The sequence below is a fragment of the Acinonyx jubatus genome, chromosome A3 (genome assembly GCF_027475565.1).
Source record: "Acinonyx jubatus isolate Ajub_Pintada_27869175 chromosome A3, VMU_Ajub_asm_v1.0, whole genome shotgun sequence".
NCBI classification, from domain to species: domain Eukaryota; kingdom Metazoa; phylum Chordata; class Mammalia; order Carnivora; family Felidae; genus Acinonyx; species Acinonyx jubatus.
The window spans coordinates 84,257,126-84,275,500 of record NC_069388.1 but is presented as its reverse complement, the minus strand read 5'-3'; the positions used below and the strand labels follow the sequence as shown (position 1 = coordinate 84,275,500).

General features: G+C 41.5%; 1 protein-coding gene across 3 annotated transcripts in view; it reads right to left on the bottom strand.

Annotated features, from left to right (window-relative positions):
- ARHGAP25 (Rho GTPase activating protein 25) overlaps nt 1-17,718 on the bottom strand; it is a 90,113-nt gene extending 72,395 nt beyond the window's left edge. The window contains exon 1 of one of the 3 annotated variants that reach the window (XM_015063979.3): nt 17,245-17,718. In XM_015063979.3, the coding sequence (XP_014919465.3) occupies nt 17,245-17,305 (61 nt within the window). In that variant the 5' untranslated portion in view covers nt 17,306-17,718. The remainder of the gene's footprint in view (nt 1-17,244) is intronic. The other 2 variants (XM_015063977.3, XM_053200687.1) reach the window with 2 other exon arrangements.
- Nucleotides 17,719-18,375: the final 657 nt, after the last annotated feature.

Genomic DNA, 18,375 nt, shown 5'->3' with positions numbered 1-18,375 from the left:
AGGAGGGCCATATTAGATACTGTGGTCAGGAAAGACCACTTCAGAGACAATATTTGAACTGAAACTGAATGGGGTAGAGGAAAGACCATGGTAAGATATGGGGGAGCATGCTTCAGAGAGAGCAACAGACAGGCCATGCAGTAGCTTTGAGCACCTGTGTTGAAGGAACTAGAAGGTGGGTGTGGCTGAAGGGCAGTGTGAGAAAAGCCAACGAGTGGTAGATGGGTGGGGAGGCAGAGGCAGGGTTCAGATCCCATAGGCAGGGATCCTTAGATTGAAGTCCATTCCATGCATACTGAAGGTTTCAAAGAAAACATGACATAACCTGATTTCTACTTTCAAAATATTGAGTCTGGCCATGGTGCAGAGAATATAAGATACAGGACAAGAGTAGGAGCAGGAAGACTAGTTAGCAAAAGATTGCAGTAGATTCGGCAAGAAATGATGTATTTATAGTATCCAAGGGATGGAAATAATCAGATCGGAGGCATTACTTAGTAATGAACCCAAAAGTTTTTTCTGATGGATTAGCTGCAAGGTAGGAGAGAAGTAGTCAGACAGAAGAGGACTGTAGGTTTTCAGCCTGTGCAACCTGGTGAATGGTGGAGACTTTATTCAGGTAGGTGCACTTCGTGGGGTAGAGTGGGAAGAGAGTTTCCCGAATTCTGTGTTGGACATGAATTGTGTTGGACCTCCAGGTGGAGACCTCCAGGTAAAGGTAGCAAGGAGTCTAGAACCCAGCAGAGAGGTAGGGCTAACATGTAAGAGTGCAGATGGAATTTAAAGCCATGGAAGGGATGAGGTCACCCAGTGAGTGAGGAGAGAGACAGGACAAAGGAATTGAAACCTGGGGCCAGGGCTGGGTTTGTAGACATGCAGCCTGTACAGTCTGGGCCCCACACTTAGACCGTCCCTGTGCTTAGTTTAATGCTCTGCTGTCACGCGCTTGAAAGTCTTAATAATTTGGCACAAGGGGTTCCACATTTGCATTATGCTCCAGGCCCCTCAGTAGCTGGTTCTGCCTGGGACACTTCAGAGTTAAGAGGTCTGGTGGAGAAGGAGACTCCATCACCAAGAGTCAGAAAGTGTGGCTAATGAGGTGAAGGGAAGCCAGGGAGTGTGCTATCAAGGAAGACTTGATGTCATCTCCAGGAAGAAATGGCTACGTGAAATGCTGGTTCACCCTTGGCTTGCCAAGGTACAGATATTAGCTATTTCGATAAGGACCTTCTTGGTGGAGTGATGTGCATTGATGCTTAATTAGGTTACCGCAGAATAAGACATGCCCAGATCCACCCCTGACATTTGAGAATACAAACGGAGGCCCTGTCCTGCAGCTCGTGCCCTTTCTCTCCTCCCACCCCCAGCTCTGTTTCTCACAGGGAGGGCCTCACACACATGCCCAGGTATACATCAGCGCAGACATGCAAGCTCTGCTCTGGGCCTCCCTGCAATCAACCACTTGTGGGGGGGGGGGGAGGGGCAGGCAGGCAGGAAAACATTCGTGTGAATTCTGGAAGCAGCTCTGGCCAACTGTGTAGGGATTTTCACAGCCCTATATGGTCTAGAAGCAAGTAGGGCATGTACCGTTGGCCAGGCACCTCACCCCATGAAGGAGGACACAGATGGAGCCAGACGAGAGCAGGACTGTCCAAGATCCAGGCCTCCAGATGGGGGCCCTCTTGTTCAGGTCTAAGGGTTAGTGCTGGAGGTGAAGGTGTGGGGAGACTGAAGCATCCGGTGGTAGAAAAGGAAGGGGGTTCTCACACAGCTGCCCATGTTTTTCTCTATGAAATATAAAAGTGAGGGTAAAAGCAGGACGAGGCAGTAAGGCCTTGAAGAGAGTAAGAAAGGTTTTGGGGGGCGCCTGGGTGGCTCAGTTGGTGAAGTGTCCCACTTTGGCTCAGGCCAAGATCTCACGGTTCAGTTCATGAGTTCAAGCCCCGCGCTGGGATCTGTGCTGATAGCTCAGAGCCTGGAGCCTGCATCAGATTCTGTGCCTCCCTCTCTCTGCCTCTCTCTCTCTCTCTCTCTCTCTCTCTCTCTCTCAAAAATAAATAAACATTAAAAAAAAAAAGATGGGGCACCTGGGTGGCTCAGTTGGGTAAGCGTCCGACTCTCGATTTCAGCTCAGGTCATGATCTCATGGTTCATGAATTTGAGCCCTGCATCAGGCTCTGTGTTAACAGTGTGGAGTCTGCTTGGGATTCTCTCTCTCTCCCTCTTTCTCTGTCCCTACTCTACCTGCTCTCTCTCTCTCTCTCAAAATAAACAAATAAACCTTTTAAAAAAAGAAAGAAGGAAAGGTTTTGGGAAAAAGAAAGTAAATTCACTAGGTAGGGGTGGTAGGCTTGTCTGGAACTATTGAATATCCACCTGATATGATTGGTTACAGATTTAAGTAAATCCAGGGGCGCCTGGGTAGCTCAATCGGTTAAGCGTTGACTTCAGCTCAGGTCATAATCCCACGATTTGTGGGTTTAAGCCCCACATCGGGCTCTGTGCTGACAGCTCAGAGCCTGGGGCCTGCTTCGGATTCTGTGTCTCCCTCTCTCTTTGCTCTTTCCCCACTCGTGCTCTGTCTATCTCTTTCTCTCAAAAAATGAATAAACATTTTTAAAAATTTTTAAGTAAATCCAGGCAGCTCAATGGTCTGATTCTCCCCAGTGATGTTCAGCTGCCCACGCACAGACATCCAGAAAGTGGGTTGTCGGGTTTAAATAGGGTTAGGGGATTTTCCCCATGGTTACAACAGTGGGAGAGAGGCAGAAGGCTCAAGGGCATCTATTCAGCAGTGCCACATTGCCAGAATGAGGAAACTATAGTAAAGAGGCCATGATGGGTGATTAATAGTGAAAAAGTAGTAGGACCAATGGAATGGGGGCTCACTGAGATAAGAGAATTGCTGGAGTGGGCAAATTGGGCACCACAGCATGGGAAGCCTCAAAGTGAGCTTTCAGGGATGGTACAGTTATAGGAGATGATACAGTTTACTTGTGACTAGGAGTAGCTGAGCTAGGTGAAGAAAGTATTGGAGATAAGGCCATCAAACGAGAGATACTACCAATAATAAAAACAACAGTTTATTGCCAGGCACCCTGCTAAGTGACTTGTACATACGTTATTTGATTCTTATAACAAATCTGTAAAGTGGGCAGGACTATTGCCCCCATTTTTTAGATGAGAAAACCGAGGCCCAGTGAGATTATAGCTACTTGCCCAAACTCAAAAAGGTGATCAAAGGCTCAGCTGGATATCAAATCCAGGCTTATCTGACTTCAAGAACTTCCCCTCCTTACACTCAGGTCTAGCTTCTTAGTTGAGTTGGTTTGTGGGGTTTTTTTTTCTCCTTCAAGAAACACTTTTTATCTGGAACCTCACCTTTTGTCTGTAAAGACACAAACGTGACTAAATTATTAATTGCTTTCATCATAATGTTGAGCATTTCAGGCCATAGAAGGATAAGATATGAAGACAGCATTGTGCTGCCCAGAGACTGGTTTAAACCCTAGGCTTTCTGGACAGAAACCATAGAAACAACTAAGTTTACCCATAGAAGTGCAACTACACTGTCTGCTGGCGCCCTCTACTGGCAGTTAATCAGAATGGCAGCCTGGAATCAGAAACTTGATTTGTCTTTTTTTTTTTTTTTTTTTTTTTTTTTTTTTATAGACTTGAATTACCAAGTAAAAATTTGTCCCTTTAGATATTTAGGGGCTGTGGTTCAAGTGGGGCAAGGAAGCTGTAGTTACAGAAAGAGACTTGTGTCAGCTTTTTAAAATCTCACAAATGCAGTTACTTTGCTTAGGAACTTCTGATTCTCTTTAGTGGGAGAACTCTGCTTCCCTCTGAGTGTCTCCCTATGGAGACTGTCAGCTACCTGAGGTCAAGATCTTAATTTTTTTTATCTTCTCTTCTAAGCCTAGTAAAGTGCCCAACACATAATACGTGCCCAATAAATACAGCGGTACAATTTCACAGAATGGGAAGGACTAATCCTACTTGGGCAATTCAGGAAGGCTTCCAAGAGGAGATGGGTGGTGGCCATGGTGATGGGGGGAAGGAGTAGAATCAAAAAGAAAATCCAGAAAGTAGAATGGCCATCCCAGGGGGCAGATATAGAGATCCCACAGGGCAGGGATTTTCTGTGTGATTCTGGAAGGAAGTACTCAGCCATCTGGCTAACAGGTGTGGCTTCCAATCCTTCCAGAGAAGGTATGAGCCAGAATAAAAAATTTCATAAAAACAGATAGAGGAAGCTAGTATAGAAGATGCAGATAAGCTGAAGAAAGAATTTGGAAGGAGTTCTTCTGACCACGTGTAGAAAAAAAAAAAAAAAGAACAATTCATGGTTTAAAGAAGTTTTCCCATAATTTCATTTTTACCCTAAATTGTGTGACCTCACCGAAACCCAATTCAATAGATATACAGAGCACCTATCACAACGATGGCAGTATTTTCTCAAAATACCTTTTATTTTCTCAGACAAAGCACTAGGACCAGGGTGTCTTTCCTGGTTTTCATACTGAGACTCTCATATCTCAGGAACCCCTAAGTTCCAGGCAAATCGGGACTCAGATTGGCTCACAAAGAGGTCAGTACCAAATGAAGAGAAGGAGGTTAGTGTCAGAACACGGCACAAAGGGCCTTGGCTGAGAAGGGTGTAGGGGTGACAACTATACTCTGTACCTGTTATCATCATAACTCTGCTGCGTGCATGGTGAGATATTTGTCACCCACCAGCAAAACAGGTTTCTGAGTCTAAATGACCAAACACACAGAAAACAATGCAGAAGGATAGTCAGAGGGGAAAAACACACTCACACAAAAACCCTTGGATTGCAACAACAGAAATGAGGCTAAGGGAAGATGGGAGTCTCGTGTCAAAGGTCCTGCTGGTTCCTCAAAATTATATCTAAAAATAATTATCTAAAAATGAATAGTAAGCCGCAATAGTAGGATTCTTATAGCACACCGGAAAAACTAGCCTGCTGGTGCTGTAACCCACATGTAAGTGATCACAAACATTAAACACTGACTCCACTGAGGCCCAAACAAACAACTTTCAACCTCACTTTAGTGGCCAGAGGTACATGTGACAGCAGCAGAGGTTAGCAGCTCTGGAGGAAGTGGTTCCTCAGTGATGGGGGAGGGTCTCTCAGGCAATGCACAGCCCAGAGTCACTCTTTTCCTCCTCAAAGTAAGGGAAGTTTGGGGAACTTCTCCAATCACAACAGTGCAGTGACAGTGACATTTCTGCAGCAGGCATTCTGCAGGAAACTTACCAGAAACTCCCCATTAATGCTTCCTGGGAAGTTATAACTCAGGTACTTTCCTGATTTAGGAAAGAAGTGGTGAAAGAAAGAAAGAAAGAAAGAAAGAAAGAAAGAAAGAAAGAAAGAAAAAGAAAGAGAGAGAGAGAAAGAAAGAAAGGGAGGGAGGAAGAAAGAGAAAGAAGAAAGAAAATGGAAAGAAGAAGCTATGTAAACATAATTTATAAAACGTGTATGCATGAAGGAAGGACTCCTCATTTAAAGGCTGGAGAGAGAAGGAGTAAGAAATAAGAAATGACTAGTCAACAACAGCCTAGCTCAGTTGTTGTGGGACAGGGACAGTCACTGGGCAGGAAAGTGGATCAGCAGATGTTTTAAAGACCATTTGTTTAAAGAAAATACGGAACTTAACTGGACCAAGACAAACAAAACCCTAGCACTGCTGGTTGTGGCTTTCAGCACTGACATGTTAAAAGGAGTTGATATCATATCTATACTGTAGTAATGCCCATGTGGTAATGATTACAACTGATATTTATAAAGCACATACCAATGTCTGCTATTCTGTTAAGGATTTTACAAAGATCATGTCCTTTAATCCTCACAATAACCGTATTGTTTAGCACTACGATTGTGCCCATTTTACAGATGAAGAAACTGAGGATCAAAGTCACATAGGTAGCAATTAGTGATGCTGGGATTCACATTTAGGCAGTCTGACTCCAAACCTAGAGTTCTAACTACCGTAATATATATATATATATATATATATATATATATATATATATATACACACACACACACACACACACACACACACACACAGCTGGCTCCTTTTATTATAGCTAGTTCTGACTTTGTCAGAAAATTCTTTTTATAATCTTTATAGAGTTGTTTTAAAAATATGAAAATGCGAGGGTGGGTGAGGGGTATTGAGGAGGGCACCTCTTGGGATGAGCACTGGGTGTTGTATGGAAACCAATTTGACAATAAATGTCATATTAAAAAAAATAAAAAATAAAAATATGAAAATGACTCTACAGATACTTAAAATCTTCATACTGTAACACTTCCTCTTTCACTTTGAAATTCCCAAACCAACAAGGAAGCACACAAATGGTTTGAAAGCCGTAGGCCTGGGCTCGAGCAGTAGAGTATCACCAGCCCCATCTGGAACTAAGATCTGTGTGTGTACATTTTGGGAGTGAGTGGGTAGCATAAGGAGGAAGCAAGGAAGTGAAGCAGCTGTCACCTGAGTCAGTCACAGTCCTGGTGACTGACACCTCACAGCTTATGGAGAAAATGTGGTGGCACCAAAGTCGAAAACACTTTTTTTAGAAAGATGGAGGTGTGGGTGAGAGTATGTTATCAGTGTGAGAAGTATAGCATCCAGAACGCCCCTTGAAAAGGACCTATCATATAGACGTCAGCAAATAAAGGTTTTATGAATAAATGAATGAATGAGAGAAATGATTGATCCCAATGCACTGAAAATGCCATCATTTTATACAATACCAGGGAAAGAATATAAATGGTCATAGAATTGCATGTTCATTTATAGAATAAAAAACTAATTCTCAGCACTGCCATTCTTTGAACATTCTTTAAAAAATTGTAATGCCCATGTACCCCAATGTTTATAGCAGCACTCTCAACAATAGCCAAATTATGGAAAGAGCCTAAATGTCCATCAACTGATGAATGGATAAAGAAATTGTGGTTTATATACACAATGGAGTACTATGTGGCAATGAGAAAGAATGAAATATGGCCCTTTGTAACAACGTGGATGGAACTGGAGAGTGTGATGCTAAGTGGAATAAGCCATGCAGAGAAAGACAGATACCATATGTTTTCACTCTTATGTGGATCCTGAGAAACTTAACAGAAACCCATGGGGGAGGGGAAGGAAAAAAAAAAAAAAGAGGTTAGAGTGGGAGAGAGCCAAAGCATAAGTGACTCTTAAAAACTGAGAACAAACTGAGGGTTGATGGGGGGTGGGAGGGAGGGGAGGGTGGGTGATGGGTATTGAGGAGGGCACCTTCTGGGATGAGCACTGGGTGTTGTATGGAAACCAATTTGACAATAAATTTCATAAAAAAAATTGTAATGCCCAGTTACTACTACTAAGTATGAAACATAGGCTATCTGAGGAGTTGTGTACTAATATATTGCTTATACTAACCCTTCTTCAAAGACTTAATTGGCTCTTCATTTTCAAGTAGAAAACTCATTTGCAATGAACACATAGATTTATAACAAAGACAAAGGAAAATATAAGTGTGTTAAGTGAATAAGTAAAAGTTGTGATTGAGCTTCAATTTAGCTCTGAGCTTCCTGGCAGCCAAGACAAAAAGGGAAACACAATAACTTGCACAAATGTGCAGAAAGGAGAAAGCGCACCAGTCCCTCAAAGGAGACAAAGTATTACCAAGCACTGAATTTTCAAAGAATTTTTTCACACAGAGTTTCATATAGGAGTCAATGGCATTGTCCATTCCTTGTTCTCATTTTTACAACACAATCAGGCACAAAATTCATGAAATCATTCCTTGCAGTAAAGATAAAAACTGAGAGTGTAATATTAAAGCATAACTCAGGGAGTCCATTCTGTGAAGGTGCCAAGGTAATGTAGTCCAAGGACAGCCTTTAATTTGATCTGGAGTTGGAAAGAGATTATCTATAAAGAAAGGAAAGTTGTGTTTGCTGAACATCTAACATGTTATGTACACAAAATATTTCTTTCCTCTCAATACATGTATTATTATCCTATTTAATAAGTAAGCTACTTGCCCTGGGATTCACTGCAAATTAGCAGAAGGGTTTTAAGCCCAAGCACCTTTTTTTAAAATGTTTATTTACTTGTTTTTGAGAGAGAGAGAGAGAGAGCGCGCGCGCGCACAGCAGTAGAGGGGCTGAGAGAGAGAGGGAGACTCAGATCCTGGACCCTGCTTCAGAGCCCAATGTGAGGCTCAAACCCACGAACTGTGAGATCATGACCTGAGCTGCAGTCAGACACTCAACTGACTGAGCCACCCAGGCACCCCTCAGGCATTTTTTTCTCTACCACACACCCTCCTACCCGCCTACACTCCTATTGAGAAAAGTCAATGAACAATTTATCCTTTAGACAATCTTCTGTCAATGCCACTTTTTACAGGCAATTCAAATTTATTTTCTCCAGGGAGGGCCTAGAACATTGGTGTTGCATTTTTCAGATTAGGACAAATTTCTTTGTTCAAAAACCAAGCCATATGTTGGTGGAGTTGACTCATATATGCAAGTTGAGGAAAATTCATTGAACTCATCTAGAAGGAAGTCCACAGTGTCTAAACTATAAGCCTCTCTGTTTAAACAGCTTGAGAAGGGATTATTTTACTCTCCTTCCAGAGATTTGCAGACTTAGAGACTCCTAGAGGGCAAAATGTCTATGCTGTGACCAAAGCATGGGTAGGAACTGGGTGATAGAAAGGGAGTCCTGAGTGGAGAGGGCTTCACGCAGATGCGACAGAGCAGGGAACTGAGAAAGCTAAGACAGGGCTGAGGTCTAGAGTAGGAGTGTGAGCGTGCCTGGGGAAGCACAGATAGCCGGGGACAAGTGCGGAGGTGAGCGGGTCCAGATCCTAAAAAACTTGAGTTTAATTCCTTCACCAGGAGGACCCATACAAAATTACAAAGATTTTTTTCTTCTCCAAAGAAACAGAAACTATGTATAGGAAAACCAGCCAGAAAAGAGGGCAAGTGTGGGACTCACTGAAGAAAGCACAGGTCTGTACCTTAAAGAAAAGAATGGCAGTGATGGGGAGAGGTGGCTGGACCAAAATTCCTACTCACAGCCACACTCCTCTGGCCCCTCAGCTGTTCTCATCACAGGACTTGTCTTGGTGTCTTGTAATTGTCTCCTTGTCTGTGTCCCATTAGCCTGTAAGCCATGCAGGAGCAGGTAGCAGGACTGTCTTTCTATTTGGCTACCACACCTATGGGTATTATATATATTGGTAAAGTGATTTTGTTTTTTTAGAAAACTTTCAAGGGAAAAAAATGTTCAAGGAGAAAAAATGGTGACAAGTAAAGCATAAAACAAGAAATGTAAATTATTTTTCTCTTTTTGTAACTCCCATATCTCAGTTCCTGCCTGGGAACTCTGCAAAATTTATATACCATCCCCTGGATGGAATCCCTCTATTCAGGATTGTCTCCAAGGACCATGGGTGTCCCCTGATGTTGCCCCTGCTTCTTCACCATTGTCTGTTGGCCTTAATCACTGTGGCCACGGCCAGAGCTGCATTTCAGCTGTTCACACGCTCCTTTCTCTTGCATCCAGTTAGCCAACCATGGTGCTGCTTCATGAGAGATTATACTTCTTTCCTTTCAAATGATCTTGAGTGTGAAGGGTCCATTACCATCAACTTATTCTTCTTGATCATTCCTCCGATCTTTCCAAAACCCCCATTATGCACATTCCTTATTCACAGGACTACACTCCAGCTCTGAAGAGACAGAAGGAGTCACCACATGGTTGCCCCACTAGACACTCTGTGTAGATGCTTTATAAACTGTGAGCCCAACACAGCAGTAGTACCTTGACTGGAAGATACTTTGGGCTGTGTATACCATGCAAGCACCATGGAGTATCTCATTTTGGATCCATTTTCAAAGAACACGTACCACGTCACTGAGCTCACCCCTGCCAAACCAAGTATATTTTGGTTCCCAAGCAAAAACAAAGTACAGAATCTAAATCAACCTTGCCTGGCATCTGCAGGGAGGACTTTGTCAACGAGTGTGTGGAAAACAAGATGTAGGCTTCCTGTCACCACTCAAGTCAGTCCTCACTCTGCTGCTGTTTAGAATGACATCAGTCTCTCTTCCCCAAATGGCCAGGAGGCTCTCACTGGGCAACAGGAGGCATGCACTTTGCAGAAAGAATTTAATTTATGCCTAAAGGTAAGTAGATGACAACATAGGACAAATATTTTTACTTGAACAAAGAATAAACGAAGTATGAGGCCTGAGAAGAACACCACCTTATGTCAGTATTCACTGTCTGATGAAAGCATGGTGTTCCCCTTGACCCTGCCTGCACATGTGGGGATCTTTTTCCATCAGGGACCAGGATCATTATCCATCAGGGACCAGGAGCTACCCAGGGAGTACAGAGGCTTCAGCCACAGCAAAATAGACTACATTTGGTCCCAAACCCAGGCTGATACAGATTAGGACATGGTAAGTTTAGCAATGAATTTTAAAGAGAGTGTTCACCAAAGCTGAATGCCAACTAGTACAGACAGGCTCACCATGGGCTTCCAACCTGGGAACCAGCATTTATGTGTTCATAGAAAGCAAGAAATATGCTCAAGCGGGCTTCCCCGGTCACTTTGGGACCATGTAGCTTTTCCAGGAAAACCCTCTATCCTGAGTCTAGAAGTGCAGGAAGCCTATGGACGGCCAAAGAGCACATGTCAGACCTTATGCCAACATGCTTGACCAAGTACTATGGAATTTGTTTCATCTTTAAGTATGTTTAATAGCATAGTTAATACTTATTCATTATAGGAAGCCTGGAAAATATTTATAAGATAATAAATCAATTCCTATCAAAATACCAACAGTATTTTTTCACAGACCTAGAAGAAAGAATACCAAAATTTGTTCAGAACCACAAAAGACCCTGAATAGCCAAAGCAATCCTGGAAAAAAAAAAAAAAAAAAAGCAAAGTTGGAGGCATCACAATTCCAGACTTCAAGTTATACTACAAAGTTATACTTCAAGTTATACTACAAGTTATACTTCAAGTATACTTCAAGTTATACTACAAAGCTATAGTGATCAAAACAGTATGATACTGGCACAACAATGGACACATAGGTCTTATTATAGAATAATATAATAGAATTATATTATTATAATTCTATAATTATTATAGAATAAAATAATATAGAATTATTATTATAGAATAACAGAATAAAAAACTCAAAAGTAAGCCCATAATTATATGGTCAATTTAATCTTCAACAAAGCAGGAAAGAATATCCAATTGGAAAAAGACGGACTCCTCAACAAATAGTGTTGGGAAAACTGGACAGCAGCATGCAAAAGAAAGCAACTGGACCACTTTCTCATATCATACACAAAAATAAATTCAAAATGGATTAAATACCTAAATATGAGACCTTAAGCCATAAAAATCCTGGAAGAGGTTTTCTATGTTCTGGAAGAGAACATAGGCAGTAACCTCTTTGACATCAGCTGTAGAAACCTCTCTCTAGATATGTCTCCTGAGGCAAGGGAAACAAAAGTAGAAATAAACTATTGAGACTACATCAAAATAAAAATCTGCACAGTGAAGGAAACAATCAACAAAACCAAAGGCAACCTACAAAATGGGAGATATATACAAATGACATATCTCATAAAGGATTAGTATCCAAAATATATAAACAACAGATACAACTCAAAACACAAAAAACAAATAATCCAATTTTAAAATGGGCAGAAGACATGAACAGACAATTTTCCAAAAAAGACATACAGATGGCAAACAAACACATAAAAAGATGCTCAACATCAATCATCATCAGGGAAATACACATCAAAACAACAATGAGGTATCACCTCACATCTGTCAGAATGGCTAAAATCAGTAACACAGGAAACAACAGGTGTTGGTAAGGATGTGAAGAAAAAGTAAACCTGGCTCTCTGTTGGTGGAAATCTAACTGGTACAGCCACTGTGAAAGTATGGAGTTTCCTCAAAAAGTTAAAAATAGAACTCCCTTATGATCCAGCAATTGCACTACTGAGTATTTACCCAAAGAATACAAGAACACTAATTCACGGGGATACATGCACTCCGATGTTTATAGCAGCATTATTTACAATAGCCAAGATATGGAAGCAACCCAAATGTCCATCAATTGATGAATGGATAAAGAAGAAAAGAAGTGGCATGCATATATATATATATATATATATATATATATATATATATATATATATATAATTCAGCCATAAAACAGAGTGAAATCTTGCCATTTGCAACAAGATAGATGGAGCTAGAGAGTATAATGCTGAGCAAAATAAGTCAGTCAGAGAAAGACAAATACCATATGATTTCACTCATATGTGGAATGTAAGAAACCAAACAAACAAGCAACGGGAAAAAATAAGACAGAGAGATACAAATTAAGAAACAGACTTTTAACTATAAAGAACAAACTGATGGTTACCATAGGAGACAGGGGTGGGGGGTATGGGTGAAAGAGGTGATGGGGATTAAGGAGTGCACAAAAAAAGTAATAATAATATATATGTGTGGTCAGTATATCTTACCCATACATCCTTCACCCATAGTTAACTACTACTAATAAATTGTGTACACCCTTCTGGATATTTGAGGGCTTATATACATGTTCATTTCTTTGTTCATTTTCTATATAATAATAAAATTAACTCTTATGTGTCTACCACCATTGTTAGGTAACTTTGAAGCTCCCCAAATGGATTTCCCTTATTTTCCCTCTGGAAGTAACCATCACTCTGACTTTATTAGTCAACTCCTTCGCTTTTCCTTACAGTGTTGCCAGACACAGATATTATTCTTTAACCTTAATATAAATAACTCCCATTCTGCTCTTCTGTGACTTTTCTTTTCCACCAAATATTAAGTTTTTGCTATTCAATCTCATTTAACTATATAATAAAAATACTACAGTTTAATTTTCCATCTATTATTGATGGGCATTCGGTTTGCCTCCTGTCCCCTATTATTACAGGCAATATACTAGGGAATGTACATACATCTATTCTTATTTATAGGCACAATAGTTTCTCTGATTTCCATGCACAATAGCTTTTCCAGGGGATCATCTCGGTGGTGGTGAAATGGCTGCTTCCAAGGGTTTACACATCATCAATTTCACTAAGACACGACGAATTGTTTTTCAAAAAGGCTTGTACCTTCAGTGTAGGAGAGTTGCTATTGTTCCCTGTGTTCAAGAAGACTTGATATTGTCAGACTTTCCTTTTAACCAATGTGGTGGGTGAGAACTAGTTTGTTGAGCTTCTAACTTACATTTCCTGATATTTGTGATTAAGCATATTTCCATATGTTCACTGGTGGCATTATCCCTATTCTGTAAAATTCCAATTCCTGTTGTTTATTTTCTTTTATAATTTTTATTAGTTCATAGGACTGTTTCATATATTAATTCTATCTCTGTGTATCTGTGGCTGTATCAATGTCTCTATCTAAAACTATACTTTCAACTCTGACTTCTTTTAACAAGAAAAATAACCTCCACTGCATAAAGCCTTAGGTCTTATGAATTGGTCTAGTTACAGAGGTCTTTTTTTTTTACACTTATTTATTTTGGGGAGACAAAGCACAAGTGTGGGAGGGGCAGAAAGAGAAAGAGACACAGAATCTGAAGCAGACTCCAGGCTCTGAGCTGTCACCACAGAATCCGAACTCATAAACCATGAGATCATAACCTGAGCCAAAGCCGGAGGCTTAACCAACTGAGCCACCCAGGCACCTCCACTTATGGAGGTCTTAAGGACTAAATGTTTTCATTCCCTTTACTCTGATTTTCTAAAGGGCCAAACGAGACAAACCATATCAGACAAATAATGATTTACCAAATAGAAAAAAAAATCAAGTGGGGAAAAGGAACCCCACTATTGTCATTACTCATTTTACTACTTGGGAGACTAGAATAATTATATTTTGTTTCTGAATAGTTTTTTTTCCAACATTAAATTCAGGGGGAGAAAAACGTTAAAACAACCGCCAGTCCACAATTCCTGTCATTATGTGTCTCAGCTCCAAAAGCTCTCTAGGTTCTGTTTCCTGTTTGGACTTGGAGGACCTGAAAACAAGATAAGATGTATCTGAGCCAGATGCAATATGGGCTGTCCTGAAATTCACAGGTGATCTTCCAACGAAACGCTCCCAACCCACAGGGCAGAAGGAGGCTTTCCCTGGATGGTCAATACCCTTTTACATGCTGGGCACGCTGGATGTGCCAGACCCTCAGACAGTGTGCGAGAGAGGATGCTAAGCCCTGCAACCTACCCTCTGAAGCTTACGATTCAATGAGAAAGACAAATATGTGGAAAGTAGAATATTTGAGTAACAGTGCATGAATGCAGTGGAAGGTTCTCATGGGTTTCATTGTTGAACTAAATGGAAGATGATAAAGGATCAAAGAAATGTATGCTCTGGGCTCCACCTCAAGTCAAATATGTTTGCTTTTCATTCCCCTTTCCTCCAGGGGTGGTCCACCAAGATCACCAGGTGAGATGCAGCTTGGCCTGGGTCACATTCTCCCAGCCCTGTCAGGCCCCTGGTGGTGATCCTTGGACCAGCTCTGCCAGCCAGTGCCCCTCTCCACCTCAGCTCTCTGAGTTGAAAATGAAGTGGAGAGCCCCTCCCCCACTCTCAGAGACTTTCACTTTCACTCTGGCCCTGGCTCAGCACTCACAAGAATTAGAGGAAACTGGAAACACAGCTGGCCAAAAAGAAATAGCTGGGACCCCCTCCTGGGCCACATTCATGTGTCAGAGCCTTGCTTTTTCCCTAAGCAAGTGCTGGTCCTCATATCCTCCTTATGCTAATGCTTATCCCCCTGAAGTTATATCTTAGGAAAATTCTCTTTAAAATTGACCTAGGCAGTGAATCATGAGGTAATACTTGGGTTCCACCCTTTGATGATCATCCACTCCAGTGGTTCTCAACTAGGGCAGATGTCTCTCCCCAGACATCTGGCAATGTCTGGGGACATTTTTGGTTGTCATAACTGGTGGTAGTAGAAGAATACTGCCATCTTCTAATGGGTAGAGGCCCAGGCTGCTGGCTAACATCCTACAATGCACAGGAGAGCCCCCATCAGTAAGAATGATCCAGTCCAAAATATCAATCTTATCCAAGTTGAGAAACCCTGATCTACTCCTCACTACCCAGATTGGTCACTGACTTCACTGACACTGCTGCATGTTCCACACGTCTTCTTAATAGCTATGGGATTCTTTGATATACTGTTAAGCTAATTCTCCTGGACACAGGATGCTGGTGAGGGGACCAGTGGTCCTGTGGCTGAGTCAGTGACTCTCTCTCCTGGGAGAACTCAGCTTATGATCTGAATCCTTATCAATGTGACACTCATGAAAGATATTCTCACTGCGGTCCAATCTCTTAGGGTGACAAACTTGTAAATGGCATGGATAATGAGAAGGGCTTCTTAATATTTATGTAATTATGTGATTATTTTTTTTCATTAAATAATTATTATTTTTTCATTAAATAACACTAAATAATATCATCTGCTTACAGTCAGTCATTCACTCAGTCAACAAGTGCTTCTTGTGTGCCCACTAGGACCAGACACTGTGCTCTATGTTGGATGAATTGTAGCTCTTCCAGTCTACTAACTTAGACCACAGCCCCTGGAGCAGGACTTCTTCATCGGGTGTGATGGAGTGGTGGGTTCTTGTTAAATTGCAAGTGTATGAGCCTCCCTCCAGATATTCTGATTTCACAAGTTAGGATAATGCCCAGGACCCTGCATTTTTAGCAAGCACTTGAGGTGACCGTGATTGAATAAACACAGGTAGAAACCATGAAATCTACCCAATCTAATCCCACGTCTGAGAATATGCAGATGTATACTCTAATGTGGTAATTTCCTATGTCCCTGAAGAAAAAATTCTTTGACCATTTAATCAATTAGTCATTTAGCTATTAACTAATCTCATCTTTCCTACTTTTAAACAGAGGGAGAATAAGACCTGTTCAAATACAGAAGGTGAGATGGTAGAATGACCCCTTGTTAATAGAAGCAGGACACTTACAAGGGAACAAAATCATAGAAGTTTTACTTCTAAAAACTAATTTTTATGCCATACGATAACATGAACATTTGCCCACAGTTATCAACTGTAATTAGGATAAAAATTTCTTGCTTATTTATGTATTCTCAGAATCAACCTCAGCATGCAATAGTTCCTGGCTTCATTAGGGACCACTAATTCCTTCCTAGACACCAATATTAATGGCTTCTCTGATTACCCTCAATTTTCTTTCAAATCTTTTCTCAGACCTATATCTTTAACCCTTCATTATGTAACTTTGCGTTGGACCGCTTATTTTAGTAACATATCAACCACCACTAGAAGACCAAATCTAAACCTTGCTCCAAGCAAAACTTTTCCAACCCACAAGAAACACCTCCCCACATATTTAATGTCAAGGAAGTTAGCTCACTGTGCAGGTGTAGTATGAAAGACAGGGAAATCACTTTCAGCCCACTGCTCTGCCCTAAATTACTGTGATCGATTAAGAATAATTAATAATAAAAGAAACCCATATAAAGAAACTCATGATGACAATTATATAGCAGTGTAAAATCAATGTGTCACTCTCATCATTAATAAGAAGACGTATAGATTAAAGGCCAGAATATCTCAGAAAACATGCCAGCATCCCTTAAGATAATTAATCTACAATACATCTCTCTTTTTTCTCAACTTCACTCAGAATTCTGTTCCATTCTGTCCCTTTAACCAAAAGTGTCTTTATTCCACCTTCGGATGTCTCTGTGTTCCAGCCCGGTCTCCACTGTTTGCTTTTTGCTCATTTTGCCTCACAAAGCAGAACACCCTGAGTTTGTTCACAGCTCAAGCAGTGAAGTTTTATGTGTGATCTGTAGCCTTAGCCCATCTCAAGTACACCATCTGTAGCCTCAGCCCTCGGGGGGCTCCATTCCAACACCACCTCCTAACAGAAAAGAACCCCCTCCTGGTGCTTGGGAACTTTGAGCCAACACATCCGTTTGAATGCAAATTTTCCCCAAACTCAGATTTGCTGAGAGATCCATTTCTAAGTAGATTAAGCTCCCTGCCCACCAACATGCAAATGGCGAGTGCTCACATATAAGAACCACAAGGGCAACAAAAAGATAGTGACCATACCTATTTTCCCGGCCTCCACTTTCAGGTTGAAATCCCAGTTTCTTGGCAACTTCAGGGACATTTTGTGCCCGGTTCTGGTGAGTAGCTGCTTGAAGGGACAAGTCTGTGTCGATTCCCGCCCTTCTTGCCTTTTCGATCTTTCCTTCTAGCTTTTGTGGGCGTGTTCCCCGTTATGATGTCTTCACAAGCAAGCTTGGGTTTGAAGTTGATTTGCCAACGTGTGTCCTCCTTTCTTTCAGAGGAAAGGTCCATCCATCTGTCACTTGGGAAGGGCCCCCAAATCCCCCCAAGGCTCCCCAAGGCCCCAATAGTCCCACAGGGGCTGGTACTTCCTGAAGTGTGCACTTGGCTTTTTCTGCTTTCAGCTTTACCAGAAATATCCCAGCTGATACTTCACTCTGCCTCATGGGAAGCAGAGCTCCTGTTCAAAAGAATCTCAGGCCTCACTGAGGCGAAGTAGTGGTAAACAACTGCTGCCTCTCGGCTTTTTTTTTTTTTTTTAACTGTCTGCTTCCTTGCATTTGAGGAAGTGGGTGGCCGTTCAGTGTAGATGGTGCATTATGAGCACACTTTCTTGAGAAAATGGTTTTTGGAAATGCTTATATGAGCAGAATGAGTGTTCTTGTGATATAAATAAGGCTATTTGGTGAAAAGAAAAATGCAAAATTCCAAGACTCCCACCATATACCTCTAAGCCCTCCTCCTAACTGAGCAGATCAAGTGTCTAAAAATGGTCCATGAGACAGCTTGCATCCCCCCCCACCGCACCCCAAGTCTCCTTCTTTTAAATTCTCCCTGCTCTAAGGACTAAATAGTAAGTTCTCCACCTGCTCGGGGTAAAAACTCATGCAGAAAATGTTCTGATGTACTTAGCTAATAAGTTAGCTTTAGGTGGTAGACCCACTCACATGTTATAATGGTTCTTTGCCATTGTGTATAGAGTATGGGTTTAAGAATCAGACTAACATGGGTTCAAAATGCAGATCTTACACTTCCTAGCTCTGTAGCTTTTAACAAACAACTGACTCTCTGGGCCTCGTCCTCAAGCAGTGAAATGAGGTTGATAACAACCATGACTGCAGAGAGTTGTGAAGGCATCTCGCACAGAGCTTGGCACATGGTGGTTGTACC